This window comes from Ananas comosus, linkage group 5 (assembly GCF_001540865.1).
Source record: "Ananas comosus cultivar F153 linkage group 5, ASM154086v1, whole genome shotgun sequence".
NCBI classification, from domain to species: domain Eukaryota; kingdom Viridiplantae; phylum Streptophyta; class Magnoliopsida; order Poales; family Bromeliaceae; genus Ananas; species Ananas comosus.
Window position 1 is genome coordinate 2,485,317 of NC_033625.1, and position 21,740 is coordinate 2,507,056.

Sequence of the window (21,740 nt, forward strand, 5' to 3'; positions counted from 1 at the left end):
AATTTTTGTAGTAATCGAAAGCGTTCAAAATCAATGGTTGAAAAAAACCGTATAAAAAATAATGATATAAAGATCGTATATCATTATTAGGATAATGTGGGCCCGGCACGGCACAGTTAGGATAATGTGGAACATAATTAGGGGTGTAATGTGGGCCATGCCGGGCCGGCACGGCCAACATTACTCTGGCCGAAACGGGCCAGGAGTAGGCTGAGCCCGGCTCGGATTTACATCTAAGTTGTGCCGTGTCGGGCCGGATGAACCAACCGTCCGGCCCAGCACGACCCCCAGGCCCGGAAGGTCCGGGCCGTGCTGGGCCAGGTCGTGCCGGGCTTTGGGTCCGCCATTTAAAATTTTTATTTGTAATTTTTTTCAAAAATATAAAATTTTAAATTATGATTAATTAAGTATTTCTATTTAAATTTATATTGTGATTAAAAATTTTTAAATTTCTAAATATTTTAATTTTTCTAAAAAATTAATAAATTATTATTTATTATTTTAAATATAATTAATGGAATTTGCTCCATCGAACCAACATAAACATGGTGCTACTACTATGTGGGCTAAGAGCCATGTCGATCCGCATAATATTTTTTTTACAAAAATATTTTTAATAGAATAAAAGTTTTTTACTAAATATTTTTTATTTATATAAATATCAATGACTATTTATGAGTCCGGCTGGGATACTATTGATAGCACCAAGGGTTTAGTAATATCGAGTTTTCCACCGTTAGATTTAACTATTTGATCAACTGCATATTTTTCAATAAGGGATAAAAAACTAATAGCACCAAGCTATACATTGATAGCATTCCAGCCTAGTTCGACCATTTATATATATATCTTTTTATATTTATTCTTCATTATACATTGGCTTCATAGTACTATCGTATAACACAACCCAATTATGTGGCTAGGTCGAGTTACAGCAAACCCTTATTTCCACCCTAGAATACGGGCATACACAATTGCATTGCATAAGGAGACACATGTTCGATCCATTTTGTAATACTAATTAATAAGCAACAGTAGATCACAATAACTGTAGATCTTCAAACTAGCTTACATAGAACATACCGAAACATAACAGAAACCACAAGGTCGAAGAAAGCAGCTGAACAGTTGGATGCCTACTTGCATCCTTATTTTATAACTAAGCATATATATATGATAGCAAACTGCATGCAGTGCGTTGCTAATCATCATCACTTCCGATCGACCTACACTGAGCTTCGACTTTCAGAAACCATTTTAATGGCTTCGACATTGGCCCCAGATTGTAGAGTGGGATAGAGAGGATCCATGGCGATTCCACATAATCCAAATGACGATGACACATCTCTTGCCATGCGGATGTATCCGCCCTCACCCCATCTGGCACCCCATGAGTTCCTTACTAGCCAAAATTTTTTTCCGCTGCTATCCTGCCCGTAACCTATAATGGCGATGGCATGATTGAGTCTAGTTCCACAAGGTCCGTTAAACACACCGCCCTTGTAATGTTGAAAGTTTCCACTGGCATCGAGAGCAGCAGTAATTGGTTGATTCGACACAGCGTACATCATGCTGCTTTCGTTGTTCCTCCGCACACGTGCATAACTAGTAATATAGGCTGAATTGGGCACGCCATTGGTCTTGCAGGGGCCTTTGGATGCTTTGTAAGGGTAGATAGCTGCCGATGCCACGCCCTTGTTAGATATGATGAATTCGAAGGCCCTGAACTCCCAGCCGCCTTTGCACCCGTAGCCTTTAGCACAATCGAGAACTTGCTGCTCCGATAAATATACTAAGTTCCCTCTTTTGATCTTGTAGATTGATTCTACCGTCGCAATTGCAGCGAATGCCCAGCAAGAACCTGTGCCGAAACAAAGATTAAATCGTGTTAGCATAACTAGTGTAAGCAAAGTTACATATATATGTAGGTTGCCATGATAAAAGAAAACATTCAAACTAATTACCTTATTAGATGTTATTTGCAAGTACTGAGCTGCTTTTAACTTGTTTTCAACACTTGTCATGCATAGGGATGTCCCGTTCTTTTTGACTAAAATGTATTTTGCTTACTTTAATAATATAATTATTGTAATAACTTAATTAATAATATGAAATTCAATAATAGTCCTAACATCCAGATGAATTGAATCAAGTCGAAGTCTATGAATGCTATGATTAAGTCTTTAAGTGTGTTGGATACATTCTTTTTATCACCACGTATTTCTGTAATAGTTGATTATCACTTACCATCCACATTCGATAGATAGGATGATTTTTTATTAACTAGATTCAATATTTCGATAATTTCCTTGTATGAATACTGATAACATGTCCTAATGAATGTTTAGACACTTTTGATCGGCCAAATAATGGACTTTGTTGGGTTTTAGTGTGTGGAAATTTGGTCCTGTAGTCTAAAAACGGCAGAAGGCATATTTGGTGAGATTTGATCAAAACAACATGTTTAAAGTTAACTAAAAGAATAGGTATTTGTTCCTAGCTGAAGAAATGAAGTTGCTTTGACAATTTATATAATCCACATTAATCCTTACCACAGCGGCCTTGGTTCTTGACACTTGTTACGGCACCGTAGTTTCTCCAATCAATACTTTGAGGCACCGCGGAGATGTCTACGTCATCAAACGACACCACTTGCTCTCCCTCGATATTTAGTGGGCGAGATACACCACCAGTATATTGAGCAACAAATTCGTTATTTGTCATATCGGTAAACTGATTGATACCGAGAGTGTACGAATTTCCGTTGCGATTGTTAAAGTTTTCGATATGGTTCACGTTGTTCTTGAAAATCTGAAACCGGAGCATCTTCTCGTCGTTGTCCTTGTAAACTCGGCCGTACTCCGCCACCCATTTTTCAAACCGCTTCATCATGGGATCACTTGGTTCGTCACAAGAAGCTGCCGACGGCAATGCCCGCATCACACAGAGAAACAAGAAAAGAAACACGAGTTGAACTTTGGAAGCCATGCTTATGTAGCACTAAATATCTACTATATGTATGACGAAATTAGAGATCGAGCTAAAAGAGCTTTTGTTGCTGAGAATATGGTCTCAAGATCGAGTTTATATAGAAGTTCAAGCCTTCGAATGTACGGGGGAGAATTAATGGGTGGGGTCCCGAATTAAGTTACATGTACTATATGATTTAACTCCGCCATCCATTCTTTATATGATTTAACTCCAACCAAGTTACATCTACTCGCATGCTTCAATACCCAAATAGGTCCTAATTAAGTTACAAGACAATCCAAAATAAGGAAAGCCCAAGTTCTAAGTTGGCACTAAAGTTAATTTACTGAGTAAAATTCAATTTACCCACACCACCACCCCCTGTAATTTAGTGGAGTTTTACTTTGTTCTTATGTAGTTTAAAATAGAAGAATTTCTTTTGACAAAATCTACGAGATGTAGACCCAATGTGTGTACGTGTGCAAACGTTATTTTGTCTCTTATCAATTCTTAGTAAGGTCGCAATGGAGAGGGGGACAACTTTTAGGGGCCGTTTGGTTGGATGTAGTTACAAAAATGGTGTAGTTTGAAGTACATGCAATTGTAAATGTTCCAGTTTTAACTACACCTAGTCTGTTTGATTTTATGCAGTTGCAACTGTTATAGTTATATTTCTTCTGTTTGGTAGTGTGCAGTTGAGATTTAAATTTATAAATTCTATCAAATTTTAGATAGAAATGTGAGATTATCTCTTTTGAGCATAACGTAATCATATTTTAAATATTAATTAAAACTTTTATATCTATATATAATTTATAAATTATAAAATTGTATATGAATTTAATAAATATTAAATGTAAATATATTATAAATTTGTTCAAAATAAAAATTAAGATATTATTAAACTAACAAACTGAAAAATAAGAAGCGCATGAAAAAAAATTTATTTTACCCTAACAGATATTACTAAATCATATCAGATTTCATGAATATGTATTTTTGAAAAAAAATAAAAAAAGAAGTGTATGAAAAAAAATCACATTTTGTTTATTTTTTTAATAGGTGAGTTGACTCTGGCTCAACCGCTGTAGTTGGTACTACAGCCAATTTGGCTGCATTACCAACTGTTATAGTTGGGCCTTCTCATGCAGATCAACTACAGTAGTTGAGTCTAACTACACCAAACCAAACAAAAAATTAATAGATGCATGTATTTTCAACTGCAATGCAATTGAAAATACATGCAACCAAACAGCCAAGTTCGAGCTAAGTTTATTTTTAAATGAAATAAACGGAGCAATACCCATCTCTTAAAAAAAAGAATTTTTTTTGGCAAAACCTGCGAGATGTAGACCCAATTGCCCAACGAGAATAGGACTGATAAAGACTTGCATGAATGAAAAAAGTTATATTTAAATTTGAAAAGTACTATTGTCCAGAATATTTTTTTTTATAAAAAAAAATAGCACACTATCCGCTTCATTTACTAAGGAATTGAATTAGACTGTAATGATGAAGCAACCGAGGCCTCGAGAGAGATAGGGAAAAAAAAAAAAATCTAATGTTCAGAATAGTTATTTAGCATTATGAAAGATTTTTTTAAAAAAAATTTATGAATGCCACGCTTATGTATTAATTAAAATATCACAATGCCCTCATAAATTAATAATATCATTCATGCTCTTTTAAATGGTCATAAATATTATAGTAAATAGCTCCCGTGATTAGTCTCTATCGAAAAATCTTGTCATTAATTGTTATAAAATATTTATTTTTTCACCATTAGTATAATAACCCGTGCGATGTTATAAATAAATAGTGCAATGAGAGAGAGATGAGCGTGGTGGTGGAAGATTAGATGATAATGTTGCATGAAAAATAATAGGTCATGCAAAAGAGAGAGGGCGGAGGGATTAATGAAGGAGGGGAGTTGATTGCAATTACAAAATACACTCATTATTGGAGGAGTTATAAAGCCCATTGATTAGTAGGGGGCGGGATTAATGTAGGCCTAGAGGGGAGTGAACTGGAATTATAAAGCCCACTCATTAGTAGAATATAATGTATGTAATTAAATATTACATAATAAATTAATTAATTAATTTAATCTCGAGTGAGTGCTAGAAAAATCACCATTGGAAGAGAAAAAGCCAAGAAAAAGACAATGAAGAAGGTAGCGCCATGTTGGATAAGAAATCGAGGTTTAATATAGAGTTATAGAAGATTATAGATTATAGATAATATGACATAATTATTGTTCTTTAAAAACTGAAAAATGATACGGAGCATGAGGTACTAAGTTTAAATCTTATCAATCTAGTTTCATTTAATTTCTTTTCATCTAACTTAAGTTAATTCAAGTCCATATTTTAAGTCTATTAAAACATCTCGAGCCTAAACTCAAGGAAGAGTGTTGATTTTAAGGGCGTGTTTGGTTCGAAGTTGGAGTCGGAATCGGAATCGGAATCAAAATAAGTTGGAATCGGAATCGGAATGACTCATTACCTAATTCTGTTTGGTTCATCACCTGAATCGGAATCGGAATAAATCATTCCTATTGTCGGTGTTTGGTTCAGGTGGATATAAAAAACGTAATCAAATTAATATACTAACATTATCTTTATAATATATTAATTTAAATTCAAATTAAATATTAAATATTAAAAATTTACATCAAAATTTTGAAATAATGTCAAAATTTTAAATCTATTTTTTTTAAAAAAAATTAAACTTTGAAGTTGAGTGGATAATTCAAAATGTGAAACTAAATTTTGATTTATTCAAATTCAAACTAAAATTACAATTTAAATTTTAATTTGAATCTATAAATTTAATTTAAGTTTGAAATAAAATTTGAATAAAACTTTATATAAATTAAAATTTAATTTAAATTCAAATTCATAAGTTAGATTCGAAATACTTGATTAAATTTTAATTTTTAATTTAAGTTCAAATTAAAATTTAAAATTATATATTTAATTTTTAAATTTTAACTTATATTTTAATTAAAAAAGTTGAAAAAATAAATTTAATCCGAATAAATATTCATTCCGTCCTGATTCAACTTCCAATCCGGCATTCTAGGCCGGATTGAAAAATGAGGTGATTGGGGGATTCCCATTCCACTCGGGAATGGGAATCGGAATGAGACTCCCGCGTACCAAACACCCACAAACGGATTCATCCATTCCGATTCCGATTTTAGGGTGAAAAAGAAGCGAACCAAACACGCCCTAAATATTAAAAATATTGCTTTTTAATAACTTAAGTTTTTAGAGATAAATATTTCATTTTTTTTTATAGATTTTATTTTTTTTCCATATTATAGTGAACGATTATACTTAATTACCATTAGAAAATAAAGAAGTGTACCTTAATTTATATGATTTTACTCCAACCACTTTTCATCTACTAGCATGCTCCAGTTCCCAAATGTGTCCTAAATTAGAAGACAATCCAAAATATGAAGAGCCCGGGTTAGAAGTTGGCAACTAAAGTTAATTTAATGCGTAAACTTCAATTTACTCTCCATGATTTAGTAGATTTTTACTTTGTTTTTTTGTAGTTCAAAAGTTGCACTTAATTATCATATAATTTTATTTTTATTTTACCAATGGAATGACATAAGTTAGGAAAGTAAATTTATTTATAAAAAAAAAATCATAAAGTGATATCCTGGTTAACAATAAGGGCATGTTTGGTTCGTACATTTTGGATCCGAAATGGGAATCGGTTTGATCAAATCCTGCTAATTTTGTTTGGTTTACAGGAATCGGTTTGGGACTCCCATTCCGGATCGAAATGGGAATGGTCCATTAGCTTACAAATTAATTCCGGTCTCCAGGCCCGGATTGAAGTTTCAATTCCAAGCCCATACTCACCTCTTCCTCAGACCCAGCCTAACGTTTCTCCATCTTATCCATTCTTTCTCTCCATATACCAATCTTTTTTCTCTTTTGTCATCATTTAAAAAAACGTGATATATTATTTTTTATTACAATTTTATTCAAAAAAATTTATGCATTTTTTTGTAATTTTTTGCATAAAAATTTTTAAAATAAATTCCTTTTTTTTGGCATAGCTCTGACTTGAGAATAGTATTAATTTTTTTTTTTTATAAATTTTAGATAGTTTTATAAAATTATATTTAAAAGTAAAGTTAGAATTATGTTATTCTATTATTTTTTACTTTGTATGAACCAAATAGTAAAATAGGAATAATTCATTCCAATTTTCAAATCAGAAATGAACCAAACGTCTTGGAGGAGTAGGGCAATCCAATTGTCATTTCAATTCATTCTCATTCCATTATTCATTCCAATTTTACTCTTGAACCAAACAAGCCTTAAATTCTTATAATAAAATAAAAATTATATTAGTAGAATAGTTAAGTATGTTTAACTTTTCAAATCATGTAAAAAGTGAATTAAAAAATATTAAACAACAGTACGAAAAATTAAATTTACCTAATTTAATTCATCACGCTAACTCGATCCCAATTCATTCATTTCCTTGATCCAAAGATTCTACAATCTCATTCTCTCAACCTTGTCGGAGTGCAAATTAAATATATATATGGTACATCAAAAGTCAAATCATGCATTATAATTTTTTAATGTATAAATTTTTTTAAACTTTATAAAATTATATCAAACAAATTAAATTTTAATTTTAAAATTTTTTAGAGGAAAATATAATTAGTTACACATTTACTTCATTTTGATATCTTTTTTTATCCCCGAGTAAAACTTAGTAAGAGATGTAGTGCCAACATGCATATGCTGATCCTTGAAACTTTTTAGAATGTATCCGTTATCTTGATAGAGTGGCATCTCCAATCAATCAAAGAATTTTTTTTAAAATTTATTCGTTCCATAATAATTATAAAAGGTATAATTTTATTATATATTTAAAAATAATTATAATTAATTTATTATTAATAATATGATATTATTATTAATGATGTGATGTAAGTACGGTACTAGACTTTTTTCTGCTAAGCCAGCTATAATGACTTTCAGGACGGATAAATGCAGTCCATTATATTTCTATACTATTTTAGGAAGCATTTTGCTCGTCCTTTGTTTGGACAGATGCAATCATGAATGAGAGGGCCCGACAAACCTTCACTCCGTACACAAGAGTTATTGCAGCTGATGTGTTGTTTATTGGAAGCGGACCACGTGTTGCACGTACGGAAGAGGGAGTGATAAGAAAAATCTCATAAATTATTAATACCGTCCAGGCTCTCTTGAGCTATTAGGGTGTGTTTGGTTGCACGTAAAATTAGAAAAAAAATTAATTTATTAAGAAAAAAAAATTTTGGTGGAAAAAAAATTTTACGCCTTTAGTTATATAAGGAAAGAAAAATATTTTTCATGACTTTGTTTTATTGAAAAAAAAAAAAAATAAAAATTATTATATAATTTTTATTTATATTATTAAATATTATTTATAATTTTATTTATAGATTAAATATATTTAAAATTATAATAATTATATACATGATATCTATATAGATTAATATATTTATGAGATATTAATATATATATAATTATAAATATATTATATATGGTTGTTTTGGGTTGAAAGACATAAAAAAAGAAAGAGTAAATAAAAAACGTTATATATTCATTTTATATGTATATATATTATTATTCATAATACGCCATCAATTATTAATACTATATAATTTTAAAATTATTAATAAGTAATAATAATATAATAGCATAATGTATATTATTAGTATAAAATAAATCACTATATTATTTAATAAATAATATTTATAAACTGTTGATATTATTATAGTATATATATATATAAATAATATATATTAAATATTATATATATATAAGAAGAGAGAGAGTCACGAGGCCGGGTCCTCGTGGACTCTCTTCACACGGTCACGAGGGAGCAGTTCACTCGTTGGACCGCATGTTAATAGCCTGTGCGCGCCCGGATTTTTCAACCAGTGGTTTTGTCCGGCCGAGCGGAAAACTAAAATAGCTTCGTTTTTTAAGGAAATCTGTAAACAAATTTGCCTGTAAAGATCTTTTACAGACAGCCAAAGATAGGAAAAAAGTTTCAACGAAAAATTATTTTTCAGAGACTGCATTTACGAGGTCCTAACGGCCCTTAGTCTCTATCAAAATAATCGTGATAGTTACAAAAGCACTTAATTTTACCATTGGCCTGAGATTAATCATTTGCTGTTCGCTTAATATTCTATAGCTGATATTTCAAATTTTTTGAAAATGCCTGTAGTTATTTTATCAATAATTTTCATCATTCACGAATTACACCACCTAAGATAATTTAAAATTTAAAATTTAAATTAAAATTCTAAAATATTAAATTTAAATTTTAAATTCTGAAGTTCAAATTGGTGTGAAGGAAAATTTGTTCCAAGACAAACTTCTTTTAATTCTACAATTAAATTTGAAATTCAAATTATGTATTTTGAATTTGAATTTCAAATAAAACTTGGAAATTAATATAAATATTGAATTAAAAAAATCGAAATATTGAAAGTTAATTAGCTATAATAATTTCTTATATTTTGGCATTCAAGGACGATTTGAGTTATATTCGAAAGCCAAAAATCAAATTTTTAAATTTTAAATTAGTAAATTTACTAATTTATAAATTAGATATAACTATTATTAATATTAAAATTCAAAATGTTATATATTGTAAATTTTTAGTGATGATGGAGGGCTCAAGATCTGGTAGTTTAAATGTAAAACTTGAAATTAGAAAAATTCTATATTAAATTTTTCGGAAATATTTAGTCAGATAAAGTTCGGAATTATTTTACAACTATGACTAGTCAGCAGCTCTGGAACTAAGATTAGGATAACACTCCGTGACGTGAGATAAAATAAGAAATATTTATGATATAACTCATTCTATTGGAAGAGCATATATGATATTTTAATATTTTTACAAGTATCTGCGGTAGTTTAAGATTTTGAGGAGTAGTTATGAAACTGTCCCCGCATTTCAAAATTTGGAAAATTGATCTCCCTCACTTGCGGATTTCATGTAGTACAATTTTTAGACAGTGTTCTTAATGCAAGTAACAAATTATAAGCAACTTTAAAGAAAAAAAAGTTACCTATTTTTAGGGATCACATTTCGAAAAATCTGAAGATGAGTTTTTAGCTGTCCAGATTTCACACTTTGATAAAAAATATGATCTGAATAATCATAAAAGGGGATAGCTTACGCTTACCTATTTTTAATATGCACAAGACATCGACTATAAATATGTGTTGCTAAAAGTAAAATTTACTTTTGTCCAAATAAGTGAAAGATGGAATTATTAAATTAAGGCCAATTTGCATAAAAAATTCACTAATTTTGGGTTTTTGCAAAAGTGTGACTTTTTTCGTTTTTGTAGATTCGGTCTGAATTTTCAGCAAACTGATCAAAATACTTTTATTATTTTTTCTCTCTCCTCTTTCTCTCTCCTCTTTTTTTCTCTCGTTTATTTTTTTTTCTCTCGTCGAAGAAAGCAGCGGAGGCAGAGGCGGAGGCTGAAACCCCCTGCCACGCCTTTCACCCTCATGCTCTCGCCCTTGCCTTTGGTTTTTCTCTTTTTTGTGATTGTATCAGCTTTTGCTGAGAATACGAGTTTATAGTAAAAATTCGATTCGACGCTTCCGTTGTGTAATCCCAACAATCGGCTCCGAATCCACAGCAATCGGTATCGAAGCGGGTTGCGAATTCTCAAAATCCGGTACCAAGACGATTACCGAATTCCCAATATATATATATATATATATATATATGAGTCCGGCTACTGTACTATTGATAGTACCAAGCCTTTGGTACTATTGAGTTTTCTACCGTTAGATGTACTCTTTGATCATTTCCACCCGTTAGATTATACTATTAAGCCAACCACCCACTCAACCTCAGGGGACCACTATCAACCTAACCGCACATCCTTTCATCCAACGGCCAAAAACTCAATAGTACCAAGGGCTTGGTACTATTGATAGTATAGTAGCATAATTCTATATATATATATGAATTAGCCTGAAATACTATTAATAGTAAAACGCTCTATTTGCTATCAAGTTTTTAACCCTTGGATGAAAAATTGTAAGGTCAGGATGATATTAGTCAGTTATAGTTGAGTGGTCCCCCTAGGGTTGAGTGGTCTCTATTGGGTTATAGTATTTAATCCAATTGTTAGAAATAATGAAAAGAGTTGATCCAAAAGCTAAAAAACTGGTAGCAATAATAGGATTTTGCTACTAATAGTAGCCCAGTCCAAACTATATATATATATATATTAAAACACCTCTCTTTAATTACTTAAGTTTCTATATAAAAATAATTGTTTCACATCCTTTCATAAATTTAACTTTTTTCATATTATAATAAATTGATTATAATATAATTCCTACTGTTCAATTAGAAAATAATGAAGTATATCTTTATATGATTTAACTCCAACCAAGTTTCAACTACTAGCATGCTTCAATACCCAAATAGGTCCTAAGTTACAAGACAATCCAACATAAGGAAAGCCCAAGTTCTAAGTTGGCACTAAAGCTTATTTACTGAGTAAAATTCGATTTACCCACACCCCCTACCCCTGTAATTTAGTGGAGTTTCACTTTGTTCTTATGTAGTTTAAAGGTTGCATTTAACCATCATGTGATTTTTTATTTTTATTTTATCAATAGAACTTGACATCAGTTAGCAAATTGAATTTTTTGTTCTGTTTAACACTAAGTCTTTACAAGAAAATAAAATTAATATTATAGGATAGTTAAGTATAACTTTTCAAACCGCATAATAACAAAGTGAAAAAAAATATTAAACAGCAGTAAAAAAAATTAAAAATTACCTAATTAAATTCATCATACTTACTCGATCCCGATTCATGCATTTGTTTCCCTTCAAAGATTCTACAATCTCATTTTCTCAACGATATCTGAGTGCAAATTAAACATGTATTAAACCAAAAATCAAATCACGGATTATAATTTTTTAATGCATAAATCTTTTAAATTTTATAAGATTATATCAAATTAATTAAATTTTAATTAATTTTCAAATTGTTTAGGGGAAAAGATAATTAGTTATTCGTTTTGTTCATTTTGAGAATTTCTTTTGGCACCGACTATTACTAGTGCAAGTAATAAAGAGATTGGTGGTTGGTATTCGAAATTCTAAATTCGAACTAAATTTATTTTTAAATAAAATAAACAAATCGAGTAGCATGCTACCTACCCATCTCTTAAAAAAACAGAATTTCTTTTGGCAAAACCTACCAAATGTAGACCCAATGTGTGCGTGTGCAAACGTTATTTTTGGCAAAACCGACTAGATGTAGACCCAATGTGTAATGTGTACGTGTGCAAACGTTATTTTTGGCAAAATCAACTAGATGTAGACCCAATGTGTACGTGTGCAAACGTTATTTTGTCTCTTATCAATAGTTAGTAAAGTCGCAATCGAGAGGGGGACAACTTTTATTGCAGCTGATGTGTTGTTATTCAAATTATGGGAGCAGTTGTTGCCCAACGGGAATATAAAGGACTGATAAGAGACGTGCAGGAATTAAAACAAGTTATATTTAAATTTAAAAAATACTATTGTTCAGGATAGTTGTTTAGCATTATGAAAGTTTTTTTAAAAAAAATTTAAGAACGCCACGCTTATGTATTAAAATATCACAATGCCCTTGTAAATTAATAATATCATTCGTGCTCTTTTAAATGGTCATAAATATTATAGTAAATAGCTCCAGTGATTAGTTTCTATTGAAAAATCTCGTCATTAATTGTTATAAAATATTTAGTTTTTTACCATTACGTACTATTAGTATAGTAACCCGTGCGATGTGATTAACAGATAATTAAAGGAAAAATAAAAAACGGCGACAAAGAAAGAGTAAACGACAATGGAAGAAGTGACGGTGAGGAGATTCATCCCGCTGATAAACGAAGATAAAAGTTGAAGAAAGAGGAAAAGATATAGTTTGGTCTAATGCAGAGTTGTGATCCAGTTTGGTTCATGCAAAAAAAAAAAATCCGATTCGGTTCAAGCAAAAAAAAAAGAAAAGCTTGAGACGGTTTGGGGTAAAACCCACACTCTATAGTGATTGATTCAGTTTAAATATAAAAAAAAGAAAAAAATTGGTTCAAAGATGGAAACATGTGGAGCAGTTGGGCTGGTTTAGCCCAATGGAACAGGTTGATCTAATTCGTTTCAAGTAAAGAAAGAGAGAAATCAGACTCGTTCCACGTACGTAAAGAAAGAGAAAAATATGTGAAAAACTTAAGCCGGTTTTCAGAGGAGTCTACACTCAACAATGATCAGTTCGGTTCAAGTAAAGAAAAAAAAAATCCGATTAGATTCAAGAAAAATAAGGAACAAAAAATGGAGAAGTTGAATAGGTTCTTGATGAAGCTCACACTTAATAATGAAAGGAATGTTATTATGTGGCAAAACTAGAAAGCATAACGTATAGGGATAAATTGATATCGTTAATGTTGCTTAAATTTTCTATTGCTGATATTCAAAGTTTTCTACATCATTAATGTCGCTTAAATGGTATTCAAAATTTTCTATAGCGTATTTTCCAAATTTATTAGAACTAAGATTAGGATAATGCTATTTGACATGAGATAACATGAGAGATATTTATGATATTTTTAGAAGTATTTGTGATAGTAAAAGATTTTGAGGAGTAGCTATGAAGCGGTCCCTAAAAATCTCTGCAGTTCGAGCTCTCACAACCTCGTTTCAAAATTTGGAAGATTTTATGTAGTACAATTTTTAGACGGTGTTCTTAATTAAGGGAAGAAACTTATAAGCAACTTCAAAGGAAAAAAAGTTATATACTCGATCGCGTATAATTTGGAAATTTGAATATGAGTTTTGTCCTTTTTTTTTGAGAGAGATCTAGAAAGGTAGCATAATACTCGCTTTGTTTATTTCATTTATAAATAAACTTAGCTGAAAATGTGAATCAAATAGAATTCGAATTTGGATCTCGAGTACCAAGCACCAAATCCTTTGCCACTTGCTCTAGAGACAGTCGGTGATAAATAATATGACTTGAACACTCGTGCAAGGTGATAGCATATACCCTCACCCACTTTTCATATGCACAAGACATTAATTATAATGTATGTTTGTAATATACCGGATTTTTAATATAAAAATAAGTGTAAATAAAAATAGTGTAAAATACTATTTTTATTGGACTTAGAGAATGGAAACAGAAGATTTAGAATTTTCTGTAAGAAATGAGATTGATATTTTAGCAGAAAATTCAGTGTCAGAAAATTATTTTTGTTAGTGACAATGTTGGCGGTCTCGAGGCGTGACAATGTTGGTGCAAGTAAAATTTATTTTTGTCCAAATTAATATGGAATAAGTAATGAGATTTGAATTCTTTTTATTAACCCTTCAACTCAGTTTGTTCTACTTACAGTACGGCGTTGGACCACTGTGTTAGTTAATTCGCGTATAATACGCGAATTATACGTGAACAAACGGAAAACCATAAAAAACGCTCCGTTTACGAATTTTTTTCCAAAAAACCGAAAAAAACACGTTTTTCTCCCTCCCTCAGATTATTCGCGATAAAAATGGTTTTTCCGAGTTATATTTCGAAAAATTCGGATGTAGCAGCGGTGGAAAGATAAAATTTCTTGAGAAATTTGGATTTGGTGGCTGCAGACTGATGAAATTTTTTGGACCAGCTTTTTGGACCGGCATCAGGCGAGCACCATTCCGCAAATTCGCGCACCTCTTCGTGAGCAATCGAGCAACTTTGACTGTTCAATTTTGAAGGAAACATGCAGACCGAGCGAAGCAAAGAAGAAAAGGGGCGAGCGAGGAAGAAGGAGGAGCTTGGAAAAAATCGCATTGTATGTTGGAAAATAGTAGGGTCCACGAGGCTGCATTCAAGGCCTTTGAAAACCACAAACAAACTACAATCCTAATTAAAGAGAGTCATCGATATTTACAATCCTATTAATAGAGAATCATTGATATGTCCTAGTTCACCTACTGATCAACCACGATAATTATAATAAAATCAAACTTATAAAATATTGAAATATAGAAGAAGGCTTGACTAACAAATATAACAAATAAGTTAAGTCCCCTTAATCAAATTTGTATCTTGGAATAATCTCTCATGCTACTTCTTCTTACACTCAACTACTGTACTTTTCTCTTTCTAAGGTGTTCAATATGTGCATTCAATATGTGCATAGTGTTTCTATTTAATTTGCTTTCTTTTTAATTTTTTCGACATGAACTTTTTTTTTGAACTTTTTTTTTATTCTTTTTTCCTTTTCCACTTCACTATTTCTTTTCTTTTTTCCTTCTCTACTTCCATCGCATCATTGGAATCCGAATGTAGCAATGTAAGTTCCATCCAGATTTAATGCAAATTATAGTGAACAGCATAGAAATTTGCACTTTTTTTTTTGCATATTTTTTTATTCAGCAAGAAAACATTTAAGTTAGCAATGATAATAAAAAAGAAGACAATATTAAAATGATACAAACAACAATCAACTCTTATATCGAAAAAAAGGTATGAAGACACAGATCACACAAAACTTAGCCAGTTCCCGAGCAAACAAAAGAAAAGTCCCAAAATTAGGGATTCTGTGCTTCGAGGGGCATAGAGGCCTTTTTACTCCTAAATTATTTTCGATGATGAAATTTTCGAATCGATGATCAATTCCGTTATATTTGATCTAGCGTATTTGAAGTATATAGAAAAAGATTTGATCTAGCGTATTTGAAGTATATAGAAAATAAATTTTACGTTTTTTCGATAATTCTTTAATGATCGAAAGCGTTCAAAATTAATGGCTGAAAATAAAGAATGCATAAAAAATGATGATATAAAGATCGTATTAAAAGTTAGGGTCAAAATTGGATTGGACTATAAATAAATTAGTTCATTTTTATTTCAGGATGGAATGCAAATCAAAATTTGCTTTTTGTAAAGCAAACAATACATTCGAAATAAGTGAATGTTCATTTTTATTTGCTCTCTTGCATTCTTATTTTTGTAGCTCCCCACAATAAATGCAATATTTTCCAAAAATATTAGAAAAATTAAAGAATATATACACCCTCATAATGTGTACATATTATTGTAATGTGCATGTCCCTGGTCAAAACTTACGTGAGGTTAGTTTTCCAAATTATCTATTTAAATTGTTGGATCTAGCATGTCGTCAGAAAAAATTACGTGGAGTTAGTTTTCCAAATTATCTATATAAGAATGTAAGATTTATTACCACGTAGGTGTTAAATCTCACATTCTGAGATAATTTGATAAGGTAGTTAGAATTTTTCTTCTCTCTACTATTAGTGGTCCCAAACTTCTTTTAGACCTACTGCCTGGAAAAATTATAAGGTACACCAAAAAGTTACAAAAAAAAAAAAAAAAAAAACAAAAAAAACAAAAAAAGAAATAAACCAAGCCTAGCCTAGATGCTTGTTGGTTGGTACCCGAGATTCTAAGTTCAAAATCTAATTACTTCACATTTTCAATTAAGTTTATTTCTAAAATTAATAAACGAAGCACAAAACAAAAACTTTCAATTTATTTGGATAATTTATTAATCCTATCCTACTTATTTTAGAAAAAAAAGTTATAATATTTAATAAGAAAGAACCAAAAGAGTCTAATGGATTTAAAAAATTAATAATTGGAGGAAAGGAAATTCTAACTAGCTTATCAAGTTGCCTCAAGATATGAAATTCAATATGTATGTGACGATACCGACCGTCCCTAGCGCAAGTGGTAACAAGGCTTGATGGTTGGGATCTGTGACCCAATTCGAATCCTTGTTGATTCACATTTTCTAGTCAAGTTTATTTCTAAATGAAATAAACGAAACGAGTAGCATGCTATCTTTCTCTCAAAAAAAAAAAAAAATCTGTATGTGACGATAAATTCGACATTCTCAAATAGATAATTTGAAAAACTCTCTTGTGCGCAATTTTTGGCAATGTCACCTATGCATCAAATTGTATGGGACCATTTCCATTAACTTCGCACGAGCATTATCTCGAAGTAGGTGTCTAGGTGATGGAAAGTGTTTGGGGGTAAAATGTACGGCCACACCCTCAACTACAGGCCATTCCAAGCTTGGATCCCAAACATTTCCTCTTTTTTTTTCTGATATTTTTTTTGTTTTAAATTTTTGATAAATTGAGATGTTTTAGTGAAATACATTAAGAATTTTATCAGATTTTCCTTGACTCCATAAGAATCAGAACTAAACGATGTTTAGCAAGGTAATAATTCATCTTGTTTTATCTTAAGAACATGGTTATAACTTATAAGCGGGGATGAAGCTAGAATACAAAAAGAAACTTTAGCAAATAAACAAGATTTTACCTAATTTAATATTTTAATAAAAAAATTTATTAATTAAATAATTAATAAAAATATGAACTTTATTTTTTTTCTATTTTCAGACGTTTAACTTCTAATTAATTATTTTATTTATATTATTACATTCAAATAACTTAAAAATTTTACAAAATCTAACGGTGATTTCTTAATTTTTAGTAAATAAAATTAGCATAGCTATTAAATTTGGTGTAATCTTTTATATAGTTAAATAAAATAGCTCAACTAACATAGTTAGAAGTTAAAAAAATATTAAACGAAAATTATAGAGCGGAGAAATATATTTCAAAATGCTCTATGAGTAAGTGGCTCTTAATATATTTTCACTTACATAAAGAGTATACAAATAAGGAGAGGGAGAGTTATACTAGCACCACGAGCTATTAAGCAAATATTAAAAAGCTAGGAGAACCACGACTACCCAAAAAAGAGAGCTGAATAAATACCAAAAAGTATTGAGAAAATATTAAGAAGTTGGGGGGAGCCATGGCAACTTTTTTTTTGTTTTTTTTTTTTTGTTTTTTTTTTGTTTTTTTGCTTTTTTATTTTTTTTCACCTTTCGTTGAGGCCTTGCTGCCTCACCCATGTAGCTTAATTCACTTACTGAATGAATAAAGTGGGTAACGCGCTACCTTTCTCTCAAAAAAAAAAAAAAATGTGGGAGCCTAAGATTTATTTTGGTATCATGTTAATCAAGAGATTCATATATTAAGAAATAATTTACTAATTTAAAATCATTTGTCATGCAAAGTATATCAAATAAAAATGAAAATACATGATGTACGTGGAACATAATATTAGACACACATTGGGTGCAATTCTTACACAGATGCACTTTGCCTGTCCATAATGGATGGCTCAAATAGAACTACCGGTCTCGCGCTTGGAACTATAGAGAAATTGGGCCTTAATGTCTCTCTTGATTGATAAACTATTTTATCTAGTTTCATATATTATTACATAAGCTATTTTATCTAGTTACATATATTATTAGGAAATAGATCCAATTTCATTTGTTCCTTCTGTTTTAAATAAAATAGATATCAATCACTAGGCGAAGCCTAAATATGATATTCTCTAGCTACTTAGATCTTAAACATCATTAAGGTCCTATTTAAATGTCGGAATAAGTTATTCCAAAATAGCTTATTAGGTATAAGAAATTTCTAGTGTGATTATAAGAAAGAAGCTTTTTTTTTTTTTTTTTCTTGAAAGACTTTGATATCCATAATTTGATAGAATAACATATTTATTTACGAGTGATTTGTCTTATTCGAAAAATGGCGTAAAGGGTGAATTTATACTCATTTATTAATATTTGATCACACACCTCATGTGTTAATATGTTTTAACTTTTCATACAAAATTAAAAAGATATACCGAATACGATATTTATACATTCAAATCGGGTTGAAGTTATATATGACGGTATCAATCCAACTCGGATTAAACTTAAACTAAACCAATTCATTCAAAAAAAAAAAAAAAAACCAAACCACACCAATTAAAACCTGTCTTATTGGAGAACCGCCAAAGAGGATGGAGCGGGGCCAAGTCTCTCATGGTGCTACTACTATATATGTGGGCTAAGAGCCAGGTCGATCCGTATAGAATTTTTTTTTCACAAAATTATTTTTATATAGAATAAAGGTTTTTTAATAAATATTTTTTATTTATGGTAAATATCAATGACCATTTTTATATACATTTTTTATATTTATTCTTCATTATACATTGGCTTCATAGTACTAGCTATCGTCTAACACAAACACTTATTTCTAGAATACGCGCATACACAATTGCCTTGCATAAGGAGACAAATGTTCGATCCATTTTGTAATACTAATAAGAAACAGTACTAGATCACAGTAATTAAGGAGCACACTCTCTATTGTAGATCTTTAAACTAGCTTACATACTCACTGAACACACCGAAACATAACAGAAATTAACCACAAGGTCGAAGCAAGCAGCTGAACAAATGGATGCGTACATGCATCCTTATTTATAACTAAGCAAATATGATAGCAAACTGCATGCAGTGCGTTGCTAATCATCACTGCCGACCTACACTGAGCTTCGACTTTCAAAAACAATCTAAATGACTTCGACACTGGGCCCTGATTGTAGAGTGGGATAGAGAGGGTCCATGGCGATTCCACATAATCCAAATGACGATGACACATCTCTTGCCAAGCGGATGTATCCACCCTCACCCCATCCGGCACCCCATGAGTTCCTTACTATCCAAAATTTTTTTCCGCTGCTATCCTGCCCGTAACCTATAATGACGATGGCATGATTGAGTCTAGTTCCACAAGGTCCGGTAAACACACCGCGCTTGTAATGTTGAAAGTTTCCACTGGCATCGAGAGCAGCAGCTATTGGTTGATTCGACACAGCGTACATCATGTTGCGTTCGTTGTTCCTCTGCACATATGTATAGCGAGTAATATAAGCTGAATTGGGCACGCCATTGGTCTTGCAGGTACCTTTGGCTGCTTTGTAAGGGTAGATAGCTGCGGATGCCACGCCCTTGTTGGATATGATGAAACTGTAGGCCTTGTTTATCCAGCCGCCTTTGCACCCGTAGCTTACAGCACAATCGAGAACTTGCTGCTCCGATAAAGATACTAAGTTCCCTCTTTTGATCTTGTAGATTGATTCTACCGTCGCAATTGAAGCGAATGCCCAGCAAGAACCTGTGCCGAAACAAAGATTAAATCGTGTTAGCATAACAAGTGTAAGCAAAGTTACATATATATGTAGGTTGCCATGATAAAAGAAAGCATTCAAACCAATTACCTAATTAGATGATACTTGCAAGTACTTAGCTGCTTTTAACTTGTTTTCAATACTTGTCATGCATAGGGGATGTCCCGTTCTTTTTGACTAAAACGTATTTTGCTTACTTTAATAATATAATTATTGTAATAACTTAATTAACAATAAGAAATTCAATAATAGACCTAACATCCAGATGAGTTGAATCAAGTCGAAATCTATAAATGTTATGGTTAAGTCTTTAAGTGTGTTGGATACATTCTTTTTATCGCCACTTTTTCTGTAATAGTTGATTATCACTTACCATCCACATTCGATAGCTAGGATGATTTTTTATTAACTAGATTCAATATTTCGACAATTTCCTTGTATGAAGACTGATAATGTGTCCTAATGAATGTTTAGACACTTTTAATTTGATCGGCCAAAATAATGGACTTGTTGGGTTTTAGTGGGTGGAAATTTGGTCCTTTAGTCCAAAAACGGCAGAAGGCATATTTGGTGAGATTTGATCTAAACAACATGTTTAAAGTTAACTAAAAGAATAGGTATTTGTTCCTAGCTGAAAAAATGAAGTTGCTTTGACAATTTATAGTCCACATTAATCCTTACCACAGCGGCCTTGGTTCTTGACACTTGTTACGGCACCAGAGTCTCTCCAATCAATACTTTGAGGCACCGAGGAGATGTCTACGTCATCAAACGACACCACTGGCTCTCTCTTGATATTTAGTGGGAGAGATAAACCAGTATATTGAGCAACAAATTCGTTATTTGTCATATCGGTAAATTGATTGATACCGAGAGTGTACGAATTTCCGTTGCGATTGTTAAAGGTTTCGATATGGTTCACGTTGTTCTTGAATATCTGAAACCGGAGCATCTTCTCGTCGTTGTCCTTGTAAACTCGGCCGTACTCCGCCATCCATTCTTCAAACTGCTTCATCATGGGATCACTGGGTTCGTCACAAGAAGCTGCCGATGGCGAAGCCCACATCACACAGAGAAACAAGAAAAGAAACACGAGTTGAACTTTGGAAGTCATGCTTATGTAGCACTAAATATCTACTTTTATGTATGAGGAAATTGGAGATCGAGCTTCAAGAGCTTTTGTTGCTGAGAGTATGGCCTCAAGATCGAGTTTATATAGAAGTTGGAGTATTAATAGGTGGAGGCCTACAAGATGGCATAAATCACCATCAAATTAAAATTAAATAGATCTTGACCGCTTATGACACCGCGTCATTTGGTCACGCGCTAATCATGAAAAAGATAATAATGTTTCTCTACTTCTCTCACATTTTAACTTTATAATTTCTTTCATAGGGCATAAAATGACTAATTAAATAGATCTTGAACCCTCCTCGCCATAAGATCATCTTAGGTGCAAGCAAAAAGGAATGTACATTTCTCCATTTCTATCTTTTCACTCTCTAACTTTAATCTTTCATGCATAGGCTATATATATTCGTTCTTCTTGTTTCTTTTTCCGTTGCATGAGCAGGACCAACCCTAGAAATAAAAACCTGATCTGTAGTTTAGTCAAATATTGCTTTAAAACTCGATC

At 31.5% G+C, this 21,740-nt stretch overlaps 1 protein-coding gene across 2 annotated transcripts; it reads right to left on the reverse strand.

Moving 5' to 3' along the window:
- LOC109710925 (ananain) lies at positions 1,177-21,287 on the reverse strand. Of its 2 annotated transcripts, XM_020233736.1 has the most exons (3): positions 21,032-21,228; positions 2,553-2,840; positions 1,177-1,861 (listed from the first exon to the last, which is right to left on the reverse strand). In XM_020233736.1, exons 1-3 carry the CDS (start codon positions 21,216-21,218, stop codon positions 1,227-1,229), a joined length of 1,110 nt encoding a protein of 369 aa, XP_020089325.1. In that variant the 5' UTR covers positions 21,219-21,228; the 3' UTR covers positions 1,177-1,226. The 2 variants fall into 2 exon arrangements, with proteins under 2 accessions (XP_020089325.1, XP_020089326.1); XM_020233737.1 differs by lacking the exons at positions 1,177-1,861; positions 2,553-2,840 and adding an exon at positions 19,249-20,091 and having other exon boundaries at positions 20,786-21,287.

Coding starts and splice junctions, on each gene's coding strand:
- LOC109710925 (XM_020233736.1), bottom strand. CDS start 21,218: ATGACTTCCAAAGTTCAACTCGTGTTTCTTTTCTTGTTTCTCTGTGTG. Junction 2,841..21,031: donor CCGGTTTCAGATATTCAAGA/ACAACGTGAACC, acceptor GAGTTTACAAGG/ACAACGACGAGAAGATGCTC. Junction 1,862..2,552: donor CAAGAACCAAGGCCGCTGTG/GTAAGGATTAAT, acceptor GTTTCGGCACAG/GTTCTTGCTGGGCATTCGCT.